At 39.8% G+C, this 22,264-nt stretch overlaps 2 protein-coding genes across 2 annotated transcripts; one reads left to right on the plus strand and one right to left on the minus strand.

Moving 5' to 3' along the window:
* Nucleotides 1–1,341: 1,341 nt before the first annotated feature.
* tmem19 (transmembrane protein 19) lies at nt 1,342–11,192 on the minus strand. Its single transcript, XM_085435865.1, has 8 exons — nt 10,968–11,192; nt 9,939–10,086; nt 7,487–7,600; nt 5,199–5,336; nt 3,769–3,845; nt 3,509–3,686; nt 2,853–3,062; nt 1,342–1,773 (listed from the first exon to the last, which is right to left on the minus strand). Exons 2-8 carry the CDS (start codon nt 10,066–10,068, stop codon nt 1,613–1,615), a joined length of 1,008 nt encoding a protein of 335 aa, XP_085291991.1. The 5' UTR covers nt 10,069–10,086; nt 10,968–11,192; the 3' UTR covers nt 1,342–1,612.
* Nucleotides 11,193–15,197: 4,005 nt separating this feature from the next.
* Nucleotides 15,198–22,197, plus strand: LOC146689383 (uncharacterized). Its single transcript, XM_085436853.1, has 5 exons — nt 15,198–15,280; nt 17,518–17,569; nt 18,445–18,600; nt 20,147–20,242; nt 20,436–22,197. Exons 3-5 carry the CDS (start codon nt 18,487–18,489, stop codon nt 20,673–20,675), a joined length of 450 nt encoding a protein of 149 aa, XP_085292979.1. The 5' UTR covers nt 15,198–15,280; nt 17,518–17,569; nt 18,445–18,486; the 3' UTR covers nt 20,676–22,197.
* Nucleotides 22,198–22,264: the final 67 nt, after the last annotated feature.

Consider the following 22,264-nt stretch of genomic DNA (forward strand, 5'->3'; position numbering starts at 1 on the left):
AAATAAATTCATGACTTATTCTTAGTTATAATCCTTTAAATTATGTATTTACGTTCCTGCAATTTCAGCTTTACTTAGTCAAATTAAAATGAACAATTTTTTCAACCTCCAAATTTTGACAATGTAATAATTAATGTTAAATTAACATGAATTTGAGTATTTTTACTTATTCTTGTCAATCTTTCATTATTCATATATCAAAAATTACAGAGTTTTTTTTCCTCATGTGAAACACTAAGTTGACTCACTCTTAGCACTTTGATTTTTCTCCATTGAAATTCTGCTCTCAGAATGTTTTTTTATTTTCAAACAACTTAAAACTGTTTTCCAGACTTTACATCAAGTTATTGAGCTCTTTAATCACCAAATTTTGGGGCTTCTTGGGGTTTTTTGGGTCTGAAAAGTCTGAGAAATGTCAAATTTTGAGTTAAAGTAATTATAGCTTTGCTACAATACACTTTCCTCCACTGTTGGCGAGTCTATCATATATTTTCAGAGAGGGGAAAAAAGGTAAAGTTGTTATTATTTAGTAAACTTTGAATAAGCTTGTATTTTGAGTTAATTTAGAGGTCTCGATGATGGCAGAGTGGGATACAGTGTTTTTGCTTTTTACTTACAGAAAAAAGCTGCAGAAATAATCGAACATGTATCTGCAGGAGGAAGGACTTGATGTCGGCTCTTTGAGTTTCTGAGGGTTTTAGTTTTGTTGCTGGACATTAACATATCCTGCTGTGAAACAGGGCGCTCTGCAGCGAGCTCCGTGTGACCAATCAGGACTCGTGTAGATAATAAGCTGTGTGTGTGTGTGTGTGTGTGTGTGTGTGTGTGTGTGTGCACGCGCACCTGCTGTTCTGTAAACTTTATATATATATTAATTTAATCCTGACGTCTCTCTCTCTCTCACCTGTTCATAGTCAATGTCACTCTCCCGGTTTGGTTTAGTGCCTTTTCTCTCAGACACTGAAATAAAAACAGTAATACCTCTGAAAATGATCCGTGGACTCCTCCACATTTTCTCTTCTTCGACTGAACTTTTACACGGCTGCATATTAACGACCGACCTTGCCTCCTCAGACGTACCCTCATGTCTCCGCCCACCGCGGATCCTCAACCTGAACTTTTGAGAGCAGTTTAACCTTAATGCTCCATCTTCCCTCTGCTGCTGTGTTCATATTCATCTAATCACAGCTCTGCAGACACCGTCACCAACCTTCCACCCTGCTGCCAGTTTTCTTTGTTTACGTCAAAATTACACCAGTTTCATTTCCTGATTTTATTTTATTTTTTTCACTAAATGGCAGAAACGTCATCTCATCTAAAACAAATCAGTCACATCCAGACTGAGGGGTTGGCAGTGAAGTTTAATACATCCATGGCCTCCTGAACATGTCATGTTTAAAAACACAGTGGCTTTGAGCTGATGGTGTGGGTGCAGCTGATGGTGCAGGTGTGGCTCAGTTATTAAAACCTGTCTTTTTTTGTTTTGTTTAAAAAAAAAAAAAAAATGATGTTGGTCTCAGATGTTTAGTCAATGTTTGAATAACACTAATTCAGGCAGCCAGCAGGTCATAAAACAGGCAGACAACTGTGAACTTTGCTTTTTAGTGTCAGTCTATCGAGGCCACGCACCCCAGGCCAGCCCCGGCAGGATGAGCGCGATGAGGACAGAGGAGAACAGGTTGACTGCGTTGTTGTCTAAGATGGGTTTCCCGCAGATCCACTGGGTGGTGGCGGAGCTGTAGCTCACCACCTTCCCGATGCTCGCGTCAAAGCCTGAGGGGACACAGGAGAAAAGTCAGAAAATCTCTGCGTGTCACTGCACGAAAGGAAATCCCAGCTGCAGAAAACGTTACCAAAAAATTAAACTCTTTCTTTTCTTTTTTTTTTTTTTACATTTTTTATTAGTCTGCAGATGCGGTTTACTTGTTTCAGTCAAGCTAAACAGGGACTGAGGTTTAGGAGAGCCCCTCTGAAGCTATGTTTTAATTCTGTTTAATTTTTAGTGAAATAAGTTTGAACTCCATGAGCTGGGATTTGAAGTAAAAGCTGCTTGATCTCTGAGGGCCGCTGAGTTCAATGGTTCAACTTCACTATTATAGGGAAAGAAACTGCAGAACTTCACTCTAACTGGGCATGTTTAATACTCTAAAAGGAAGCCACTCACTGTTCTCCTGCTTCCTCTGATCTCCGTATGAACGTCAAGCTTCAGCATCAGATTCAGTTCAATCTTATTTTTTACAGCAGCAAATCATCGAGGAGCTTCACATTGTGAGGTAAAAACCCAACAATCAGACGACACCATATGAGCAGGCACTTTGGCAACAGCGGAAAGGAAAAATCCTTACATCTGATTTATAATCAGCTCAAACTGAACTTTAATCTCATCTCTGTAACTCAGCAGTCAGACTGCAAACATTTGCTGTACGTTGCTGAGAATTGGTGTTTAAATCAAACTGATCTGTGTAAAGCTTCAGACACTGATCAATCATTGATCATGTTGTAACTGATCACACTGATGAAAAACATCTGTTGCAGCTGGATCTTGGAGATTATTTGAACAATTGAGTGAAGATGAGGCTGAAATGGAACTAAATGGATTTTAAGGGCATTTTTAAAAGAGGCTGGTTGTAATCTGATTACATTTCATATTGAAATGTGAGCCCGGATTGAGATTCAGTCAGTAAATGATGTCAAACAACATTTTAAAGGGTCAAAGTATGAACGCGACATCTGAATCTGTCTGACACATCTGGGTTTGCGAGACAGAATCCGAGGCTGTGTGGCAGATCAGGAAGTTTCTCTACGTATGCAAACACTTAACAACATTCACATGAGATCTGGCTCAAACCCACCTGAGTACTGCATGTGCGCCCCCAGGAAAGAGTCCAGCATGGACCCGAGCAGGCCGGCCACGCCGCCGTACACGACGATCGGCCACTGGGGGTCAGCCAGGTGGAGGTTGCTGACTGTTAGCAACTGCGTCACAAAGTAAGCCACACCCACTGCTGCCCCACCGAGGAAGCTGGCAACCAATCCTATGGGAGTAACGCCTCCGTTTGTTCCTGCAGGGAAAAAAAGCCCCAGAAAAATGAGGCAACTTATCTAAAAATGATTTTCAGCGCAAAAGGATGCATGATTAGGTCAACTGAAATCTAAAAAAATGATTTCATTTTTTGTTTACTGCTGATCTTCTGTACCTACAGCCTTTTAATGAGATGCCACACAGCATGAAAAGAAGTGTTCATCTGTGGACTCTCTTCAGATAAATCAATGTGACAAGTCACATTATTAATGAAGCTCACAATCACGCCTCCTCGTCCTGATGAACGGTTGTGAAAATCTAATCTGTGTGTTTGGCTTCATGGAAAAGAGTCAATTCTCAGGAGTCCTGAGCTTCACAACTTTAAAAAAACCCAGTCTGATCTGAACTGTGCTGTGGGACTTTTCCCCTCTTTAACACAAAGTGGAACATTCACATCATTACCCCACCCTCTTACTGGCTCCTCACCTGTGGGGACTTCCTTCCAAGTGGTTATGAGTCTCGGCTTTGATAGGCTGAGGACTGGCCCCACCTCAGATGCCCAGGTGTCCCCGGTACTGCATGCGAGCGCGCCCAGTAGGGAGAGGCACATCCAGGAGGCAGAGTACTGCTTATTGAAATCGATGGGGATCTCACCTGGACCCACCTGAAGCACGAGCAGGAAATGAATAACTTTACTAACATTACACTCACACAGAGCAGCTTATTTCCTGTGCTTCTCAGTTTACCTCGATCATGTAGAGCAGCGCCAGCTCAGTGGGAACACCTCCATTGCAGAAAACCTGAACCCAATTCCTCTGACCTCCTAAAAACAAGTAATTCACATTTAATTCAAACTGTTCCAGGACAACTGTTTAAGCAGCCCAGGTAAAAGGCGGTGGGTCAAGGGGAGTCACTAATCAGATGCTTCGTTTTTTTTTCTCAGCCACAGATCATTTAAAAAACAAACTCGTCACATTGGCCCATTAAAAAAGCAATAAATAAACATATTTAGTATAATAATGTAAAATATGTTATTAGTTTATTTAAATTTCATATGAATAAACTTAATATGCAAAATAATTAAATTTAAAGTTACATTTTCACCACTAGATGCCATCAGATTACAGATTATGGTCAACAGAGGTCTATTTCCTAACCCCTCCCAATTAAATAGAGATCCTAGCTATGGTGGCTGCTGGACAAACGCATTTTGGCCAGCTACAAGAGATCCGAGTATTAAAGTTAGACTGTACTCCATAAAAGCTGTGACCGGAGTGCACGTTTCTACTGTTGTTTGTGAACACACTTCCTGATTTGCTGTCAGTGTACTCTGACGGCAAAGTGACCCTTTCCCCCGACAGTGAAATACGTCAGTTCACCGTTTACCTCAGCTGTGAATGCCGGGTAAGAAGCATCTGCCTTTATTTACTCTGGGAGAGGCTGGAAAACTTATCTTAGCCTATAACTAGCTGCTGTTGTTGTTGTTTATCCATCTCATGTCTGATCTGTTGACGATAAGTAATTGTGAGAATATCGGACATAAATTAGCTATTTTACGTATGTTTTCGTGCGTTAGAGCCCTGACTTCAGTTCAGGAGACGAGGCTTAAGGTGAGGAGGAAGAAGATGATATTTTATTAAGATGACTGTGATGTCTGTTACCTCTTTGTTTCACTTTGGGGAAAGGGGATCCCTTCTCAAAAGATAAAACACAGAGCTGATTGTAAGTTTATGAGAATGCATCATTTAGTTAGAATTTTTTTATTTATTTTTTAAACACAGTAATTACGCACATATTAACTTTTTGTTAAATAAACTAAAAAAACCCTAAAAAAAACCCAACAAAATGCTGTTCCCTCGCTTAGACACACCTGTGCATGTTACAGGTGTGTCTGTTAGAATTGTTGAGGATGGCAGCAAAGTTTGTTATCAGCTTTAAATTTGGTTTCTTACAAACACAAGTGCATGCACAGCTTCAGCTCCGTTTCAGTCAGTGGAGCTGCTGATGGATGCTTTATTTCACCCACAAGCTAATGGTCGGATGCTTTGTGCTGCTAGTTTGAGTAAGACATCAAAAGTGTTTTCATCTCTCATTCTCTCTGTGGCTCCGCCTCCTCACTGTGTCACAGAGCTTCCACCAGTCTCTGCAGCACCTGTGAGGCCTTTACGTCTCTCACCTTCTTTGTACTCGGCGTCGATCTTCTTCTTCTGCGCTCCTCCCCAGCGGGTCAGTCTGGAGGAGGTGATGAAGAAGGCCAGCAGAGTGGAGAAGAAGCTATAGTTTGCCATCGTCAACACAAACCCCACCAGGAGGGCTGAGGGCACAGAAACACATGTTAGCGCAAGCTCACCAGAGCGTGCCGTTCTGTTGCCAAATGTTTAAAAAGAACAAACCCAGCTGAAGATGTCAAGCTTTACAAAAAAAAAAAACAAAACAAAAAAAAAAAAACACCCCATAAAGATAGTTTCATTTTGCGTTTCCTGGAAGGCAGAAAAATCACCTCCCTTCTTCATATACTGTAGATCGCCTGAGCGTCACAGAGGCATCATTCAGCAGTGTAATAAATCAGATCAGTATCAGTTCTTTTCATAATTGCCTCGACTTCAGGCAGCAGCCTCGTGACTCAGTTTTCAGAATTGTGAGGTCTTTTGTGGCTCAAAGGAGCTTGCAAAGAAAAGCGTCTGGACTTCTTTAAGTTGCTTGAATGTCAAATCCATAAAAAGCAAAAATCAAAACTCCCAAGGAAAACTTCAAGAATTTAATGACTGTCACTTCACATGTGAAAACTTACAGTGCTGTGAAAAAGTAACTGTCCCCTTCCTGATTTCTTAATTTTTTGGCATATTAGTTATATTTAAATGTTTTGGATCAAACAAATTTTAATATCAGAGAAAGATAACCTGAACAAGTTCAATATCTACTTTTTAAATTATGATTTCATTTATTAAGGGAAACAGTCAACCAAACGTACCTGGCCCATGTCAAAAAGTAACTCGTGAATTATTTGTAATTAACTACCGAGTTCAATTTCACTGCCTGACCTGCTGAATGAAGAAATATCTCAAATAGAACCAACACATCATGCCAGAATCTAAAGAAACAGCTGAGAAACAAAGTCATTGATTTCAATCAGTCTGGAAAGGGTTACAAAGACATTTCTAAGGCTTTGGCACTCTAGTGAACCTCTGTGATTCTTCCCAGGAGAGATTGGCTAACCAAAATTACTCCAAGAGGTCATCAACGACCCATCAAAGAACCCAGAGCAACATCTAAAGAACTGCAAGGTCACAGTTCGTGATTCAACAATAAGAAAGGGATTGGGCAAAAAATGGCAACAGTAGGAGAGTTCGAGGAGAAAAGCAGTGCTGAGCTAAAAGAACACAAAGGCTCGGCTCATATTTGGGGAAAAAAAAATCTGGATGATACCCGAGAGTTTGTTGAAAGCATTCTGTAGATGCTAATGCAAGATTTCATCAAAATAATATCATACCAACAGTCAAACGTAGTGGTTGTGGTGTGATGGTTTGAGGCTGCTTTAGGATGCTTAATGGAGCCATGAAATCTGCTCTATACCAGAAAATCCTGAATGAATGATGGGAGCAAATGCTTTTTCACAGAACTGTAAACAAATTCCACAAAATAAACATCAAATGGAAGATATCAGCAGTAAGCTGAATATTTCAAACTAAAGACAGCAACGTGAGACGTGTGGAAAAATTCCCTCTGCTTGTCTGTTACACATATTTTCACAACTTTATCGAATTCAGGCTCTGGTTTACATTACAAGTACCGATTCAGGAATGAAAAGGTGTCTAATGTGAGAATTGAGTCCGTTCATGGGGCGATTTTGTGACAACATTAATGTGGATTATGAGTTTTAGATCTTTAAAGTCCATGACTGTGGCCAGAAATCCAGTTTTCTGCTCTTTAACTCAAGCATATGAGAACAAGTCTTCTGTGACCAACATGACTTCAGTTTAATGGGTCACATGACGAGATCTGTGTGTCATCTGCAGATTCGTAGTAAGAGGTCTAGTTGTTTTCTGGTGCGAGAGCTGGAAATGCATTACAGTCCTTGGTTTTAAATGCATCGCTTACGTCATATAATACCAAGAAAACAGGCAAAAGCAGCAGCCTGAAGAGCTTGGCGTGTTATCTGAAACTGAAAAATGGTTTGGATTTTTTAAAATGTGCCTCTTCTTGGAAAATATGTAAGTATTGGAGAATCCTCTTTATTTTAAAAGGTCATAGAATATCCCCCTTTAAAAAAAAAACTAACCAAAACACGCTCACCCACCACTTTATTAACCAATCACAATGAAGCAACTTAACGCAGTGTAGACACACACCAAACATCACAACTCTTCTAATGTTCACTCGAAATGACTTCATAACGGCTAAGCAGCGAGCCAGGAAGCCAAAACGACATCACGCAGGTGGGTAAAGGTGATGACAAATACTCACCGGCCAGCGCTCCCGATCGGTCCAGACTGCGTCTCTTCAGCGCTCGCATCGTCACCGTGAGGGGTACCAAGATGGAGAACAACCAACGCCACGGCGACACAGGCTGCAGCGTGCCTGAAAACAAACACACACACCAAGACTACCATCAGCACCTCTCCACCCGACTGATCGTTTGAAGGATTTACTGAAGCATGTAAAGATCCGTTTTTATTTTTAAATAAAAAAAAGTTTTTATTTAAATATTAAAAAGAAATGAGATGCACTTTTTTTTTAAAATATAACTGATTAAACTGCAGCTGCTGCATATTATTCTGGCTTTTTCTGGCTCATTGTGGGCTTTGGAGGTGATCAACTCCAACAACAGTGTCAGGTCACTCAAAGTGTAACAATCCAGTAACTGTGTCTTAATTTAAAACCATGCAGGGACTGATTTCAGTGGGGACAGCTGTAGAAGGGAAATCTATCTGATGATGATGATTTCAAAATAAAACCGGAGAGACGTGAAATGAGCTGATGTGCTTCGATAATGTAAGCTGTTGAAATAATTTAAATGTGGCAGGTGCAGCAGGTGGAGATGAGTGCAGAAGATTTACAAGATGGTAGTGAGACCCACTGTGATTTTTTGTGTGGGGACGGTGGTACTGAGAGAAAGACTGGAGGCCAAGGTGGGGGTCTTCAGATTTTCACTGGGAGTGAGCAGGAGGAGAAGCTTAGAAATGATATGACGGACAGCTTAGGAGTGATGGAGGATATTGGACAAAGGATGATGAAGATGGAGGAGAAGGAGGAGGAAGTAGTATAAGAAGGAGAAGAAGGCAGAAGAGGGGAGGAAAATCTTGGTGGAAATGCTGTAACATCTCTCGTCATTTGTGAAGCTGGTGGCCAAGCTACAAGACCTGGGGCTTCCATACAGCACCTGCATGTGGATCAACAGCTTCCTCTCGGGCCGTAGACAGAGAGTCAGAGTTGGCCATCACACATCCTCAGCCCTGAGTCTCAGCACTGGCTCACCCCAGGGCTGTGTGCTCAGTCCACTGCTCTACTCTCTCTACACACACGACTGCACTCCTCGCCACCACAGCAACATCTTTGTGAAATTTGCAGATGACACCACAGTGGTGGGGCTCATTTCCAAGGGAGACGAGTCTACGTAGAGACGAGGTGGAGCAGCTGACGTCATGGTGTAAGGCCAATAACCTCCTCCTCAACACTTCAAAAACCAAAGAACTCATAATAGACTTCAGAAGGAAAAAGGCAGAGATCCAACCACTATTCATAAATGGGGACTGTGTAGAAAGGGTGGCAAGCTTCCGCTTCCTGGGAGTCAATATAGAGGAGAACCTTTCCTGGAGTGTGAACACCTCCGAGCTGCTGAAAAAGGCCCAACAGAGACTGTACTTCCTGAGAATTCTCAGGAGGAATAACATCACACAGAGACTGCTGGTGTCCTTCCACAGAGCCACCATTGAGAGTGTTCTAACTTACTGCATATGCATCTGGTACACTAGCTGCACAGGGGCTCAGAGGAAAGCACTCCAAGGGATCATTAACACCGCCCAAAAGATCACTGGCTGCCCTCTCCCCACACTGGAAGTTCTACACAACGCCCACTGTTTTAAAAAGGCCCAAAACATCATAAAAGACACCTCACATCCTGGCCACTCCCTGTTTGAACTGTTGCCCTCAGGCAGACGGTACAGGGCAATCAGAGCAAGGACTAATAGACTCAAACACAGCTGTTATCCAACTGCAATAACACATCTGAATACTACAAAAAAATGTCCATCACGCCACTCTTGTGTTAATCTATGCACGGTCTGAAGCATGTGTGTGGGAACGTATGTGAATGTTTTACTGTTACATCTTATTAGTATTTTAAGTATTCTATCCATTTTATTTATTGAATTTTATTGTTTTATTTATATTTTGATATTGCTAGGGATGATGCAATGATCGGGGACCATTCTTCATTTCGTTGTTCTCGTGACAATGACAATAAAGTTTCTGATTCGGATTCTGAAAATCTAATGCTTGAAGCACAAACAAATGCTCAATCACAAACATTTGAGTAACAGCACGAAACCCAAACTTTACTTATAATGTTGCTCAAAAGAAAGACCAGAGACCCTGACTCATTTTTATTCACCAAGTATGTGCACACATACAAGGAACTGAGTTTCTTCCTGACAGCTGTCAAGTTTGTCTTTCAACATACGCCTCGTGTCCTCATTGCCACGCTCTCTCTGTCCATGCATGACTGTGAAAAATGGTACTGAGGTCTGTTCAGCTTTTAACCCACTTCAGGAGAAAAAAAAAATAATCAAAGTTAGTGTGAAAGGTATTCAGGGCACATGGAGGGGCACATGATTTAATGGATTAACTTCCTGTTTGAAGGCAGTTTTAAGGAAAAGAAAACCCTTAAAGTGAAAACATTCCCAGGCGGACAGCTCACCGTAGAACGTGCTCATCGTGAGGGAGAGGATCCAGAAGAAGAGAGAGAGTGCCAAAGTGGCACACAGCACGATCATGTCAATCATCATGTTGATGGACTCCTTCATCAAGATGTCATTTTCAGTGTCCATGCTGAGGGACGGCCCGTGCTGCAGGACAGGAGGACAGAGTCACGTCAGTGTTTGTTAGATAGTTTCTGCTGCTGTAAGAAAACGATACTGCTACTTCAAGTTGGTCAGAACATGTTTAATAACAAAGTAAAAGTTCTCATTTTGCCTAGACTTTCATTTCTCCTTCATAACAGTGCCTCAGAGCAGAAAATATAACCCTAATACAGCCTAAACTTCTTTTTATGCTTTATTTTGCTGTATTTTGCTTGCATTGTAAAACTACACAGCATTAAGGTTTGTTATTTTCTGTATTAAGCACCTTGAAGTTACATATAATAAAATATGCTAGTTAAAAAAAATACCATTCCTTGGAATAGGTGGCACTTATAGGAATCATGTTGTGCAGAAAGAGTCACATGACATGTAAAACTCGCCTCCTGGAGCCTGAAGCAGAGAGCCCAGCTTGGTACACCTCTCAGGTAACACCCTTATGCCGCCTCATTTCAAACCTCCTGACTCTCCCCTGGCACTGGCTGACCTCAGGCTAGCCTGTACTCATCCTCCCTCTGCTCTGTTTAAATGAACTGCCTGAGAACCACTCTCTTAATTTGCCATGAAGAGAGTCATGAGGAGAGCGGAACCAAAACAAAGCGCCATCAGACCTCCCTAACATTGAAATTATACACCTAAATATCGTTAGCTTCATAGCATAATTGCCTAAGTCATTTGACTAAGTCAATGACTTAGGCACTTATGCTATGAAGCTAACGATATGAGAACTAAGTGTTCTCAAATTAAACAAAGCAGAATAACACTCTAAAATAATATCAAACACCGGGCTGAAGTGTCAGTTTGGTACATGGGAATATATTTAAGCGGTACTTAAAAAACTTTTTTTAAAAATACATACATAAACTCACCGTTTATCTCCTGAGCCATCACGACTTGTCGGTTACACGCCCTACTTTAACGAGAAGGTTAGCTTTCTATATTTTAAGTGGAACAACTAACAGTAGTGTTTCTTACAAATATAATTAAAGAGAAAAAGATTTTAGCAGTGAAACCAAACGGAATTCAGAAGCTCAGCTGAAGCTTCCAGGCTAAAACACCTGCCGGAGGGAGAAAACACGACGGACCCACTTCCGGCAGCCAGCCACTGAGTTCTTAAAGGGACAGTAACCCAAATTACAGCTCTTTTTTTGTTTTTTGTTTGTTTTAGGGTTTTGTTTTTGTTTTTTTAAATAGGTCGGCATAGGTGGAAACACGACAAAGCACAGGCGAAATCGGAATATTTCATCAATTAATAACTGTGTTTAATTGATAGCTGTATTGAAGATATTTATGAAGATATTTCTGGTTTAAAAACTTTTATAATTTCGTGTCTACTCAGAAGACATTCCAAAGGTTTCGTGTTTTAAACTAAAAAAAAAATCAAATTAAGGCAGTTGAGTCCCGTATAAAAATGAAAAAAGAAAAGAAAATACTAACGCTGCACCCCATTAGAGTCATCCATCTCAGCTCAGACTGGTAAGACTTTGGATAATTAAACACCCACAACGTTATTTTTAAAGATCTTGCTGAGGTGCTCATGATCCTCCTTACAATAATTTGGCAATATTTCTGGAATTTGACCAATGAGGTTCATGCCTTTTGTATATCTAGTTTTCCTGGCATGTAAAGGCATTTTACTGTGCACACATACGTGGAACTTAAAATTACATTGACGTTCGTCTTTTGGATGTTTGAAAAATCTTGAAACCGATTTTGAAACATGTGGAGCAACCCTGCAAAAATTGGTGTAATCGAGTTTTTGTAGTGTTGCTTGTTTGGATTTGCAGCTTACTCTTTAAGAAGCTGGGCCCTGTTTCAGGAAGCCGGTTTAGAAAACTCAGAGTGAAAAATGATACTCAGGGTTGAGTAATCCCGAACTGTCCAACTCGGAATATTCGGTTTCAGAAAGGCTGATAACAATTAGTTCAATCAACGCGGAGTTGCTTTAACCCCAAGTTAAGCGCGCGCACGAGGATACATAAAGCCCTGATAAGCGGAGCACAGATTAAGCGAGTCACCATGGAGACGGAGGGAAAGAAGGCGCGGTCAATGTATTTTACAGCGCTTGAGGCCGAAATTCTGATGGCAGCATATGCCGATAACATGCAAATTCCGCGGAAAAAAGTAACACAGCCACAGCTGCAAAAGAAAGGGAGCATGCATGGCAAAACATAGCCGACAGAGTCAATGCGTGAGTGTTAATTTAAACATTGATCTAGGGATTTCCACCCATTTAACACGTTATTTTATCATATGTTATTTTATTTGTTATTTTATACATTTTATTTTGTGATGTGATGTGAGCGCAGGTGCAACCCAACAGGCCCCAAACGTGCCTGGCAGCAAGTAAAAACGAAATATAAAAATATAGTCCAAACAGGTAAGGTGTAATTGTATTATGAGCCATAGTGCTTGGTCTGTTTGTCCCATGTAAATCAATTGCAGTTAGAGGCTACATTAATTTTCTTTCTGTAAGCACTTATTGAAATTATCTGAGCACATTACAAGTACATATTTGCTTACTCTGTATGCTCAAATGTGACCCCGTTATAGCCAACAGAAAAAAAGCGGAGGCCTGAAAAACAGGTGGGGGTCCTCCACCACCACCACTCACAGAGGCTGAGCAGTTGGCCCTCAGCCAAAACAGTGGGCGCCCTGTGGCCGAAGGCATCTCTGCGGGGACATCCTCTGAGTCAATAACCCCGCAAGACACAAGTGCCTACATAGGGGGTAAATCCAAAATAATACATGATGTGCATACATCCTTTCTTCACAGTCACCTTTGCAGTGCTACTCATTCATTTGATAAACTCTTTACCATAATGGATTATTTTGTAGTGAAGTTATTTACCTACTGATTTTGCCTTCCCTCAGTCTTGGTTGTCTTTGAGAGCATAATGACAATGAAGTGTAAGCTGAGTGCTATATGTTTGTTAATTGCCATTTGGTCCCTTGTAAGTTATAAGTGACCTGTATAAACCTCATATTCTATCAGTTGATGGTGGTGGTGTACTGCATCTGGTGCAGCCTCCTGTTGAGCCAGACCAACATGCAGTTGTGAGTAATACTCCACAGATTATATGAGGTTACAGTAGAACAGCAATGTTGTTTATTTCTTTACTACAGGAAAATAATGAAGAAACATTGACAGCTGTTACAGAGGAGGAAGCAACAGAGACACTTTATGAGGTGTACATCTTTTAATACTTTGTGTACAGGAAATACAGGCGACCAATAAAGCCAGTTGAACAAAAAACCTGTTTATTCTTCTTTCAACATGTTGAGGTGATGGGTCAAAAGAAATGATTGTGACATATGGTGTCTCTGACTGCGCTTCCATCTTGTATGTCCGTGGGAGGGTCAGGATGTTCATGGTTTGGATCACTGCTGATGTTTGGTTCAGAAGGACAGTGTTCTCCTCTAATTGTGGCAATGTTGTGAAGAATCACACATGCCACAATAATGTCACATGCCCTTTCTGGGGTGACCCTGAGTCTTTGCAGGCACTGGAACCGGGCCTTAAGCATTCCGATAGTCATTTCAATTCTGGCTCTTGTCCTGCAATTAGCCAGATTATATCGCTGCTGTGGGCCCGGTTCAGGGTCAGGGTAAGGGGTAAGCAAATAGGGTAAACATGGATACCCCCTATCACCAAGCAAGTAGCCAGTGAACTCTCCTAAGACAGAAGGATACACTTCAGTTCAAATGTCCCTGAAGCAATTGGTCTTTATATATTTTAAAGTATTTTCAACTCACCATGTCCAAATTTTGTGCTCAGTGTACATTCACGGAATATTTGTGAGTCATGGACAGAGCCTGGCCACTTGGCTTCCACATTTGTGATAATGTTGGCAGCATCATATATGATCTTCACAGTGCAGAGAACACAAATTAGCATCCATTACTATAATGAAATAATTTGTTAGTTTGAAATGCTACAGGGAACTATGTACCTGTACATTAATGCTGTGGAAAGACTTCCTGTTCACATAGTCTCCTTCATTTACTGAAGGAGCAATGACTGGAATGTGAGTGCCATCTGTACAGCCAATCACGCCTGGGAACCGTGAGAATAAATGTACAATTTAAGTAGTAGTTCAAGTATCACCACATCATGAATTAAGTTTTGGTCATCCTGATACCTGCAATTTTGTGGCATCCCTCTTTGATAAATCTTGTGGGTCTGTGACCGGGGAACACCACAAACGAGTACAGGAGACGTTTCGGTGCAACTGTAACATTCCTGACTGCCCGACAGACGGTAGCCTTGGAAACGTGCTCAGCGTCACCAATATTATACAGAAAGCTCCCGTTTGCAAGAAACCGAAGTGCAATACAAATAATATGCAATGAACTGAGAGCATGTCCGCGATGTGTCACATGCGTAATATATGGCCTGAGGATGTTATCCAAATAACTTATAGATTGTGCTGAGAAACGGTAACGTTCGCACAGAAAATCATCAGGAAATGATAAAATGTCCAAACGCGCTCTGATCACTCTCTCCCGGCGGTGAGCTCTGCGGAGAATTTGGGCTTCACGATCTACTGGCTCTTCAAGGAAGGGACACGCCATGTCCGACACTTCCTACAGTCAGGTTTCCGACAAAGGGGCGGAGACAGTCAGGGTTAGTTGTAGTAAACCTACTAGGGGGCAGGTTAGCTTCACGGAGTGTGTCGTCATAGTGACTCACTCAGGCTTCAGCTGAACTCGCTTTGTGAAACCGAAAACCCAGAGTTTTCGTTAACTCAGGGTATACTTACTCAGTTTTTCCACTAAACCGGCTTCCTGAAACAGGGCCCTGGACTCAAGTAAAACATAAGGCAGCAGGTAAATAACCCTTACAGACAGACTACACTGAAAAAAGTGATATTGTCTCCTTTTAAATATAGCATATTATATTTTGGTATATCTTTTCAATTCAAATGAGTAATTCCTGTCTACATATATAATTCGAGTAACTCCAGAATACATTCCCTGCGTTTTAATCCAATTAATTTTAGTTAATTAAATGTAGCTCAAAATGCTTAAGTATGTTTTTCATAGCCTCCTGCTGGGCCATTTTGCGCATGCGTTAGGACAGGCCACCATTTTGCGCGCGGACTGAAGAAGCGGGCTCTTTGTGTGCTGCAAGCGGGCTCAAGTTAATCGCACAACTTCATATAAAGGTGGTCTAGCTTCGGTAAGTAAACCTTTTACGGTCGTTTTTGTTTTATTTTTTTACCTCAGTCAAAGCATGTTGACTCTTTAAGACGTGTGCACATGGAGAAAGAAGTCTAAGTAGTTGTACACCTCTGAACTTTGTCATGAATTTGACTTAAGCTAGCTATGTGCTCTATTAGCTACTGCTCTATTAAAAGAGTAATTGTATTGATGCGTTAAAATGTCATATGTTTTTAGCTTAGTTCTTGTGGCACACTTTGTACTAACAAATTATGGAATGAGGCAATTTCTCTGTAGTTAGCTGTAAAGTTCACTGTACAGTCGCCTGCAGTTTTAAGTGGAGAAATCGTCCCTCCCGCCACAACATTGGCATTAAGGAATAGTCGGGCGGGGGAGGGGGCTTCTGAACGCACCTGCACAGTCAGGGGTGCAGTAGGAAATAAGTAGGATTGGCGTTGCACAACGTCTTTTGTGCAGAAAAAAATAATGGTTTTAAACTGTGGAGGAGAATAACTCAGTGGTTGCCAAAAATGTGAGATCAAAAGGCACTGAGAGTGATGTTTGTCAGAACTGAAATTAACTCAGAAAAGAAGTTGCTTCACTTGATAGAGCTGTTGAGTGCAAGACCTGTCAGCGGTCTGGTTTAGCATTTAAAGCCTCGCTACGTGCTTCCAAACCGCTGCATTTAATCTCAGAGAAAACTAACACAGAGAAGTAAAGCAAGTGTGTAAGTTCATCTCTTTATGTTTGCATAGTATTTCCATGTTGAGCTTAACAACCGATGTATGGAGCCACAGCTGGACTGGCTGTCGGAGTTTTGTATTGAGGGGGAAAGGAAGCGATTTGTTTTATACTTCAGCTAGAATGAAAAAAGACACAAAGCTGGAGTTATTCGGTGTCTTCATGCTGAACAGCTAAAACTTCTTCCCTCATTCTCCCCCCTCCCTCTCCTGTTGCTACTTCAATCATGAAACTGATCGATTATCAGCTGATCGGCTTTTCTGTCGCTAGTCTCTCTCATTTGTTAGTCACCCAGTTTGCGCTAGAAAGAGGAAAACGGCAGATAAACAACAGCAGCACGTTTAAGCTTGATAAGCTGTTGCTAGAATTTTTTTAATATTACTTCTAGTATCCGCTTATGTTTTCTGGAGCCACAGCCGTAATAGCTGCTGGTCATGATAGTTTGGATATGTGGTGAGAAGGAAACATGAAGGTGAAACCAGGAGAAGTTTTTACTGAATCATTAGAGCTGAACAGGTAATGAAGAAACAGGTTTACATTTTAGGTCACATGAATGAGTTGAAGGGACGTTATGAACTGTTTCTGAGAGACAAATAACTCCAGGATCCTTTTTTAGGTAGCTGACATCTGGTAACTGTGCAGGGGCGGATCTAGCAAAGTTTTGCCAGGGGCCAGGTAGGGCATTAACAGGGAAAGGGAGACACAAAGACATAATTTTCTTTCTTATTCTCATTTAAAATGTCTAGCTTTTAATAAATAATTATTCTAAATCTTACTACCAAAGTGGTGATCTGGTTAAATGTATAGAGATCCATTATTGTATGTAGTAAATATTAAGTCTAATATATGCCCTAGTAATAGTAGTACATATAGCACTTTTTCCTTTGGGAAGGTACGCTGTCTGCGCTGTCTGCAACTGTATTGAAGAAAAATGTTGAATCAAATTATTATAGAAAAATAATTGATTTCTGTGCATTAAAGTAGATTACGTCAATTAAGCATTATCAGGCGGAGGGTGCGGGGTGGTTTCCTAATATTTTTGCTGGGAGTTGGCAGTCCTATTAGTTAGTTTAATATTTCTATGTACTGTTTAGAATACCTGAATAAGGAGGATGGTGTAAGTTTTTTAGGTTGATCAGTATTGCTGAAGTATAAAATATTTTGGGTGCAGTGTATTTTTTGCATACAGGTATAACAGAATAGCTTTAATGTTTTGTTTTTAAAACTGAGTATGAACTTATACAAAATGCAGTAAAATATTTATAAAAACAGTTTTATTTATTATAAAATACACTATATCGGATTCATATCGGCATCGGCAGATAATCAAATTTATGATATCGGTATCGGACATAAAAAAGTGGTATCGTGCCATCTGTAGTTTGCACAGAGGCACAAGTAAGATTTGTTTTGTTACAAGGGAGTATCATGAAGTAATGCACTAATGGCTTGGAAACGGTAATTGTTTGTCTTTCTAAAGTTTTTTATTTTTTATTTGTCTTCCTTTTCTGGCAGATTTTCTTCCCCTTATGTGTTACTGTTTATTCAAGAAGATGGTGTTATTTTGGTAAGTACATGCAAATTCCTTACATATTTATCACAACAGTATTTGTCACAGTATTGCAGGGACAAGTTTATCTATCTCATCTTAAGGGTTCTTGTGATTATTAATATTGATATTAATTAATATCAATTAATATATATGATTAAATTTCTTTTATCCAGGACAAAAGAAAAAAAAAAACTTGCGAAAGTGAAATGAAAAACAGGAATTTAGTTCTTGTGAGTTAAGAGGATGCAGAGCATAGGGTTAGATGGAGGTGGATCATTCACTGTGGTGATCCCTGAAGGAAACAGCCAAGAGAAAAAGGATCAGATTGCAAAAAAAAATGTGGTTTGTTTGCATACATGAGTCTTTACGGTACCCACAGGACTCCTGAAGTATAAGTACTCTGAAGTTTGCAGAGCAATTTCAGAGATGTTTGGGGCTTACATGGCAAGCATGTTTTTAGTTGCACATCTAAATTTTCTCTGCTCTCTGTTGCTGATGGCAGAGTTCTGCCCCGCTGACCTCACAGGTGAGACACTCCCACCAGTGGACAAAGAGCACAGGAAAATGTGTTGCCAACCACCTGAAACAGACAAATATCTGCTTTTTAAAACCCTTTAAACCCGTTAAATGGACTGATGCCATTCATTTCTTCTTTGATTAACAGTAGTAACATCCTTCATGCACTGTATACTAACCCATATGATAATCATGCTTTATGAAGTGATGGCAATTGCATTGTAGCATTTAATGAAGAAATAACAAAATAATCATACCAATGATTAAGCACCAGTCTTCTTTTGTGTGTGTGTGTGTGTGTGTGTGTGTGTGTGTGTGTGTGTGTGTGTGTGTGTGTGTGTGTGTGTGTGTGTGTGTGTGTGTGTGTGTTACAGGTAAATGCTGAATTCCAGTGTATTACAACACTTCAACTGGAGATGACCTTCGCGGCACAGTTAGACAGAATTACACCTCAGTTGATGACAGTTTTCCAGAAGAAGGGCGGTGTTTCTGGGCAGAAACTTGCCCACCACTTGCAGATCATGCAAGAGGTAAATCTGAATATTGCAAATAGGGCTGCTCGATTATGGCAAAAATGATAATCACGATTATTTTCACTGAAATTGAGATCTCGATTATTTGACGATATTTATTTAACCCTTTAAGACCTACCATAGAACCAAGTCCGCCAGAGCTTATATTATTTTTTTACATGTTGTAGTGCCATTTGTGGGAGCATTTCAAGTTGCTATACAACTGTTATAGCCCATATTTTAATAATATGTATGCATTATGTCCATAGTAACTACATAAATTGCAAAAAAGTTGCAATAAACTACAAAAAAATTGAAAATCGGTTTTGTTTTTTTACATATATTTCTACTTGGAGAAATTTAAGAGGTTTATCCCTCAAAACTTTAAATACAAAAAAGTTGCAAAAAATAGTTTACAACAACAGGAAATTTATTTTGAGTGTCTTCATAGTTTTATTTTGGAGATACACCAATTTTTATATACTGCAGGAAAAACGAAAAAACAATCCTATGATGCAAATTTGCAAAGAAAACAGAAGGTGCATCAAAATAAACGATTTCCAGCAGTGCAATTCGAGTTCTAAGCATCCCAGAAACTATTCAGAAAAGTCAAACATGACCAGTATAGGCTTTTAAGGCCTACAAGTAAAAAACTACATTTCCGCGAAAATGACGTCACTTCCGGTTTCGGCCAGGAAATGGCGGACATGTGATAGTTCGTGCTGACGTCTGATTCACTGTGGGAAGTGTTACGAACAGCTGATCGGATCGGCAAAGCGTGTTTCTGGAATATTATGTTTTTGTTCCTGCAAGCGCTTTCTATGCAGTTTTTGCAAAGCTATATGTGGAAGGAAACCGTGACCGAGGACAAGCTGATGGCATCAGATGTAAGTACAACTCCTCCGGTTTCATATGCAAAACAAATTATTGCGCTAGCTTACACGGTTCAGGTTCTACAGGGATTTAAAAATAGTTACACAAAACGGAGTGTGCTGCTCTGACCGGCTTCAATGACTTTAAAAAATAATATAAAATAGTGTGCAACACCACTGAAGTTTTTTTTTTTTTTTTTAACCTCTCTTTTCAACCAACAGCAGTCACTCTCTCCTCTCCAAATAACTTCTGCTTAGCTTTCCGAGCTTCCCTCGGGTCCTCTTAATCAGCGGTCTCCAACCTTTTTTGCGCCACGGACCGGTTTATGCCCGACAATATTTTCACGGACTGGCCTTTAAGGTGTCGCGGATAAATGAGGGAGGGGCTAATAATCGGCTCAGTCATTTTTAATGATCGTTGAAAGCCCAGATCGTAATCGTGATTAAAATTCGATTAATTGAGCAGCCCTAATTGCAAATTCTATTTGGATTTCTTTTGTCTTAAGTGGCAGGTCACTGGTGAGTCCAATAAGCCGTTTTAGGTGACCAGCCAAGCAATCTAAATTTTGAAATTTCATATATAAATTTTATTTACTATGTTTGAACTGACATATGATAAAATTTACTTATTGCGAATGTCAGACATTGTTCTTTTTTCCAAATTGGTTTAATCAGCAACTCTCTTTAAACAGGCTGAAAGTGATGTTAAAGTGAAAAGGGAAGCAGTTCTCAGGGCACTTTGCCTCTACCTTGGTGAAGAGGACGGAAGCCTTATTCGGGAGTTCTTTGTAAGTCATTTAAGTCATTGTAAGCAAGTCATCTATACACACACTTTTTAGATAGATATCTGTGTGTGTGTGTGTGTGTGTGTGTGTGTGTGTGTGTATTACACACACACACACACACACACACAAACGACTAGATTGGAATTTAATTGTAGAGTTAATTGTTTTTTCTTTTACCTTTTTATTAAATGTTTAGGACATTGAAGGAGATGATATCCAGAGAGACCTGAAGAAGCACACCATGGGCATTTATGTCATCAACAGGGAGGATGGACAAAATGGACATTATGATGACATTGGAATATTTGTTGAAGGGGAGATAGTCATGGACAACATTGGATCTCTGGCCCAAGCTTGTGCATTGATGCTTGAAGTAATCTATGCACTAAACCTAGCCTTCCCCAAGGAATTGAAGGACTATTATGAATTCATTTAGAAAGTGTTGATGGGATTCGATGGTGAAGATCGTGAAGGACCTCAGCCATCCCAACAACAGACTGTTCTCTCTGTTGAGGTCAGGAAAGCGATTCCGCTCCCTGAAGACCAACACAGAGAGACTGAGGAGGAGCTTCTTCCCGCAGGCAATACGGTCTCTCAATCACACCACCACACAGTACTGACCCACACATATGGTTCTTACACACACACTGGACTTTCTGGACTTTGGTTTTGCACAACACTGGTCACTATATTCTTCATTTCCGGTTAATACTTGTACAGCTGCTGTTATTGTGTATATATTTATTTATATTTAGATTTCTTCATACATTCTTGTATAGTTCTATATTGTGTATTGTGTATTTTGTTGTACAGTTATTTTATTTTCAACTTTAATTTATATATTTATCTTTATCTTATTCTTCCCAGTTAAATTTACCCTTCATTCTAATTTGTGTTGTACAGTTATTTCATTTTTAACCTTAATTTATATTTTATTCCTTCCTAGTTAAATTTACCCTTTTTAATTTTTCATATTTATTTCCTATCTTATTCATAGCCTTTTCCTTTTTTGTTCTCTTTAGGTCACGAGCAGTTGTCCAAGCATTTCACTACATATCGTACTGTGTATGACTGTGTACGTGACAAATAAAATTTGAATTTGAATTTGAAAAGCTCTCCCCCAAAGTCTTTGGGCTGAAGAACAAAATTGCTACTGGATAGGAAGATTTCTAAAATAACACATCAAGAGAATGCTGTTATGTAAATTACCAATGACTGGTGCTCTTGTGAATAGGAGTGAAACTCTTGTACAACCATCATTTGTTCTGTGTTATGTTTCGATTGAACATTTTAACTTTCAATAATGAATGTTTCACGTGTGGTACATTTGAGTAGCTTGAAGAGCAACTTTGTAATTATTCAGTTATAGCTGCTGCCCTGCGTATAATCAGTGTTAACTCAACCGGATAAAAAAAACAAAAAAAACCATTCATGATTACCACACTGCAGCACACTGGTAACACTTTAAAGACTATTAATTGTTTTGAAGCGAGTATGTTAGGTCAGAAAATATGTAAAACATTCAGAATCTTCAAGGAAGGACTAGAATGGAAAGACAGTGGTCAATAAGCAGTAAGGAAAACACAAGTTTAATTTTAAGTCTAATTACCTTATTAAAATGCAATTTCTAAATATGGATCGCAGAACAGCAAGTCTGAAACTGGTTAGTTTGTGGATGCATCAGTTTCTAATTGTGATACATTATACTGCTGGTAGTGTTTTATTCTTTTATGTAAGGAGTTTGGTTTTTTTTTTTCTTTTTTAGAGGAAGAGAAACATTGGTTAACATTTCTCTTGTCTGTAGTTTCTGTTTTGTTTGAATACAGCTTTTTAAAGCTACTAGTTCATAGGCAAAAGTTTTGTAATTTGTATTATACAAATTGCAGCAATTTCCCTTAGAGATGTGGATTCTTATTCTGTTTGCAACAAATTTTGCATTAATAAATGATGTGAAAGAATGTTGTAGTTTTCATTATTGACGTTTTTAAAAACTACAAATCAGGGTAAGCAATATTTTTTAAGGAA

Source organism: Copadichromis virginalis, linkage group LG17, assembly GCF_057382275.1.
Source record: "Copadichromis virginalis isolate Kocher_CV1m ecotype Utaka linkage group LG17, C_Virginalis_male_GT1.1, whole genome shotgun sequence".
NCBI lineage: Eukaryota > Metazoa > Chordata > Actinopteri > Cichliformes > Cichlidae > Copadichromis > Copadichromis virginalis.

Bases quoted from the DNA above. Each gene is read 5' to 3' on its own strand.
- tmem19 (XM_085435865.1), bottom strand. From the start codon at position 10,068: ATGGACACTGAAAATGACATCTTGATGAAGGAGTCCATCAACATGATG. The intron at 3,846-5,198 runs GTGAGAGACGTA...ACTTGTTTTTAG, and splicing joins CGACGCCGAGTACAAAGAAG to GAGGTCAGAGGAATTGGGTT. The intron at 3,063-3,508 runs GTGAGGAGCCAG...TTTTCCCTGCAG, and splicing joins TTGGAAGGAAGTCCCCACAG to GAACAAACGGAGGCGTTACT.
- LOC146689383 (XM_085436853.1), top strand. From the start codon at position 18,487: ATGACCTTCGCGGCACAGTTAGACAGAATTACACCTCAGTTGATGACA. The intron at 18,601-20,146 runs GTAAATCTGAAT...CTCTTTAAACAG, and splicing joins ACTTGCAGATCATGCAAGAG to GCTGAAAGTGATGTTAAAGT. The intron at 20,243-20,435 runs GTAAGTCATTTA...TTAAATGTTTAG, and splicing joins GCCTTATTCGGGAGTTCTTT to GACATTGAAGGAGATGATAT.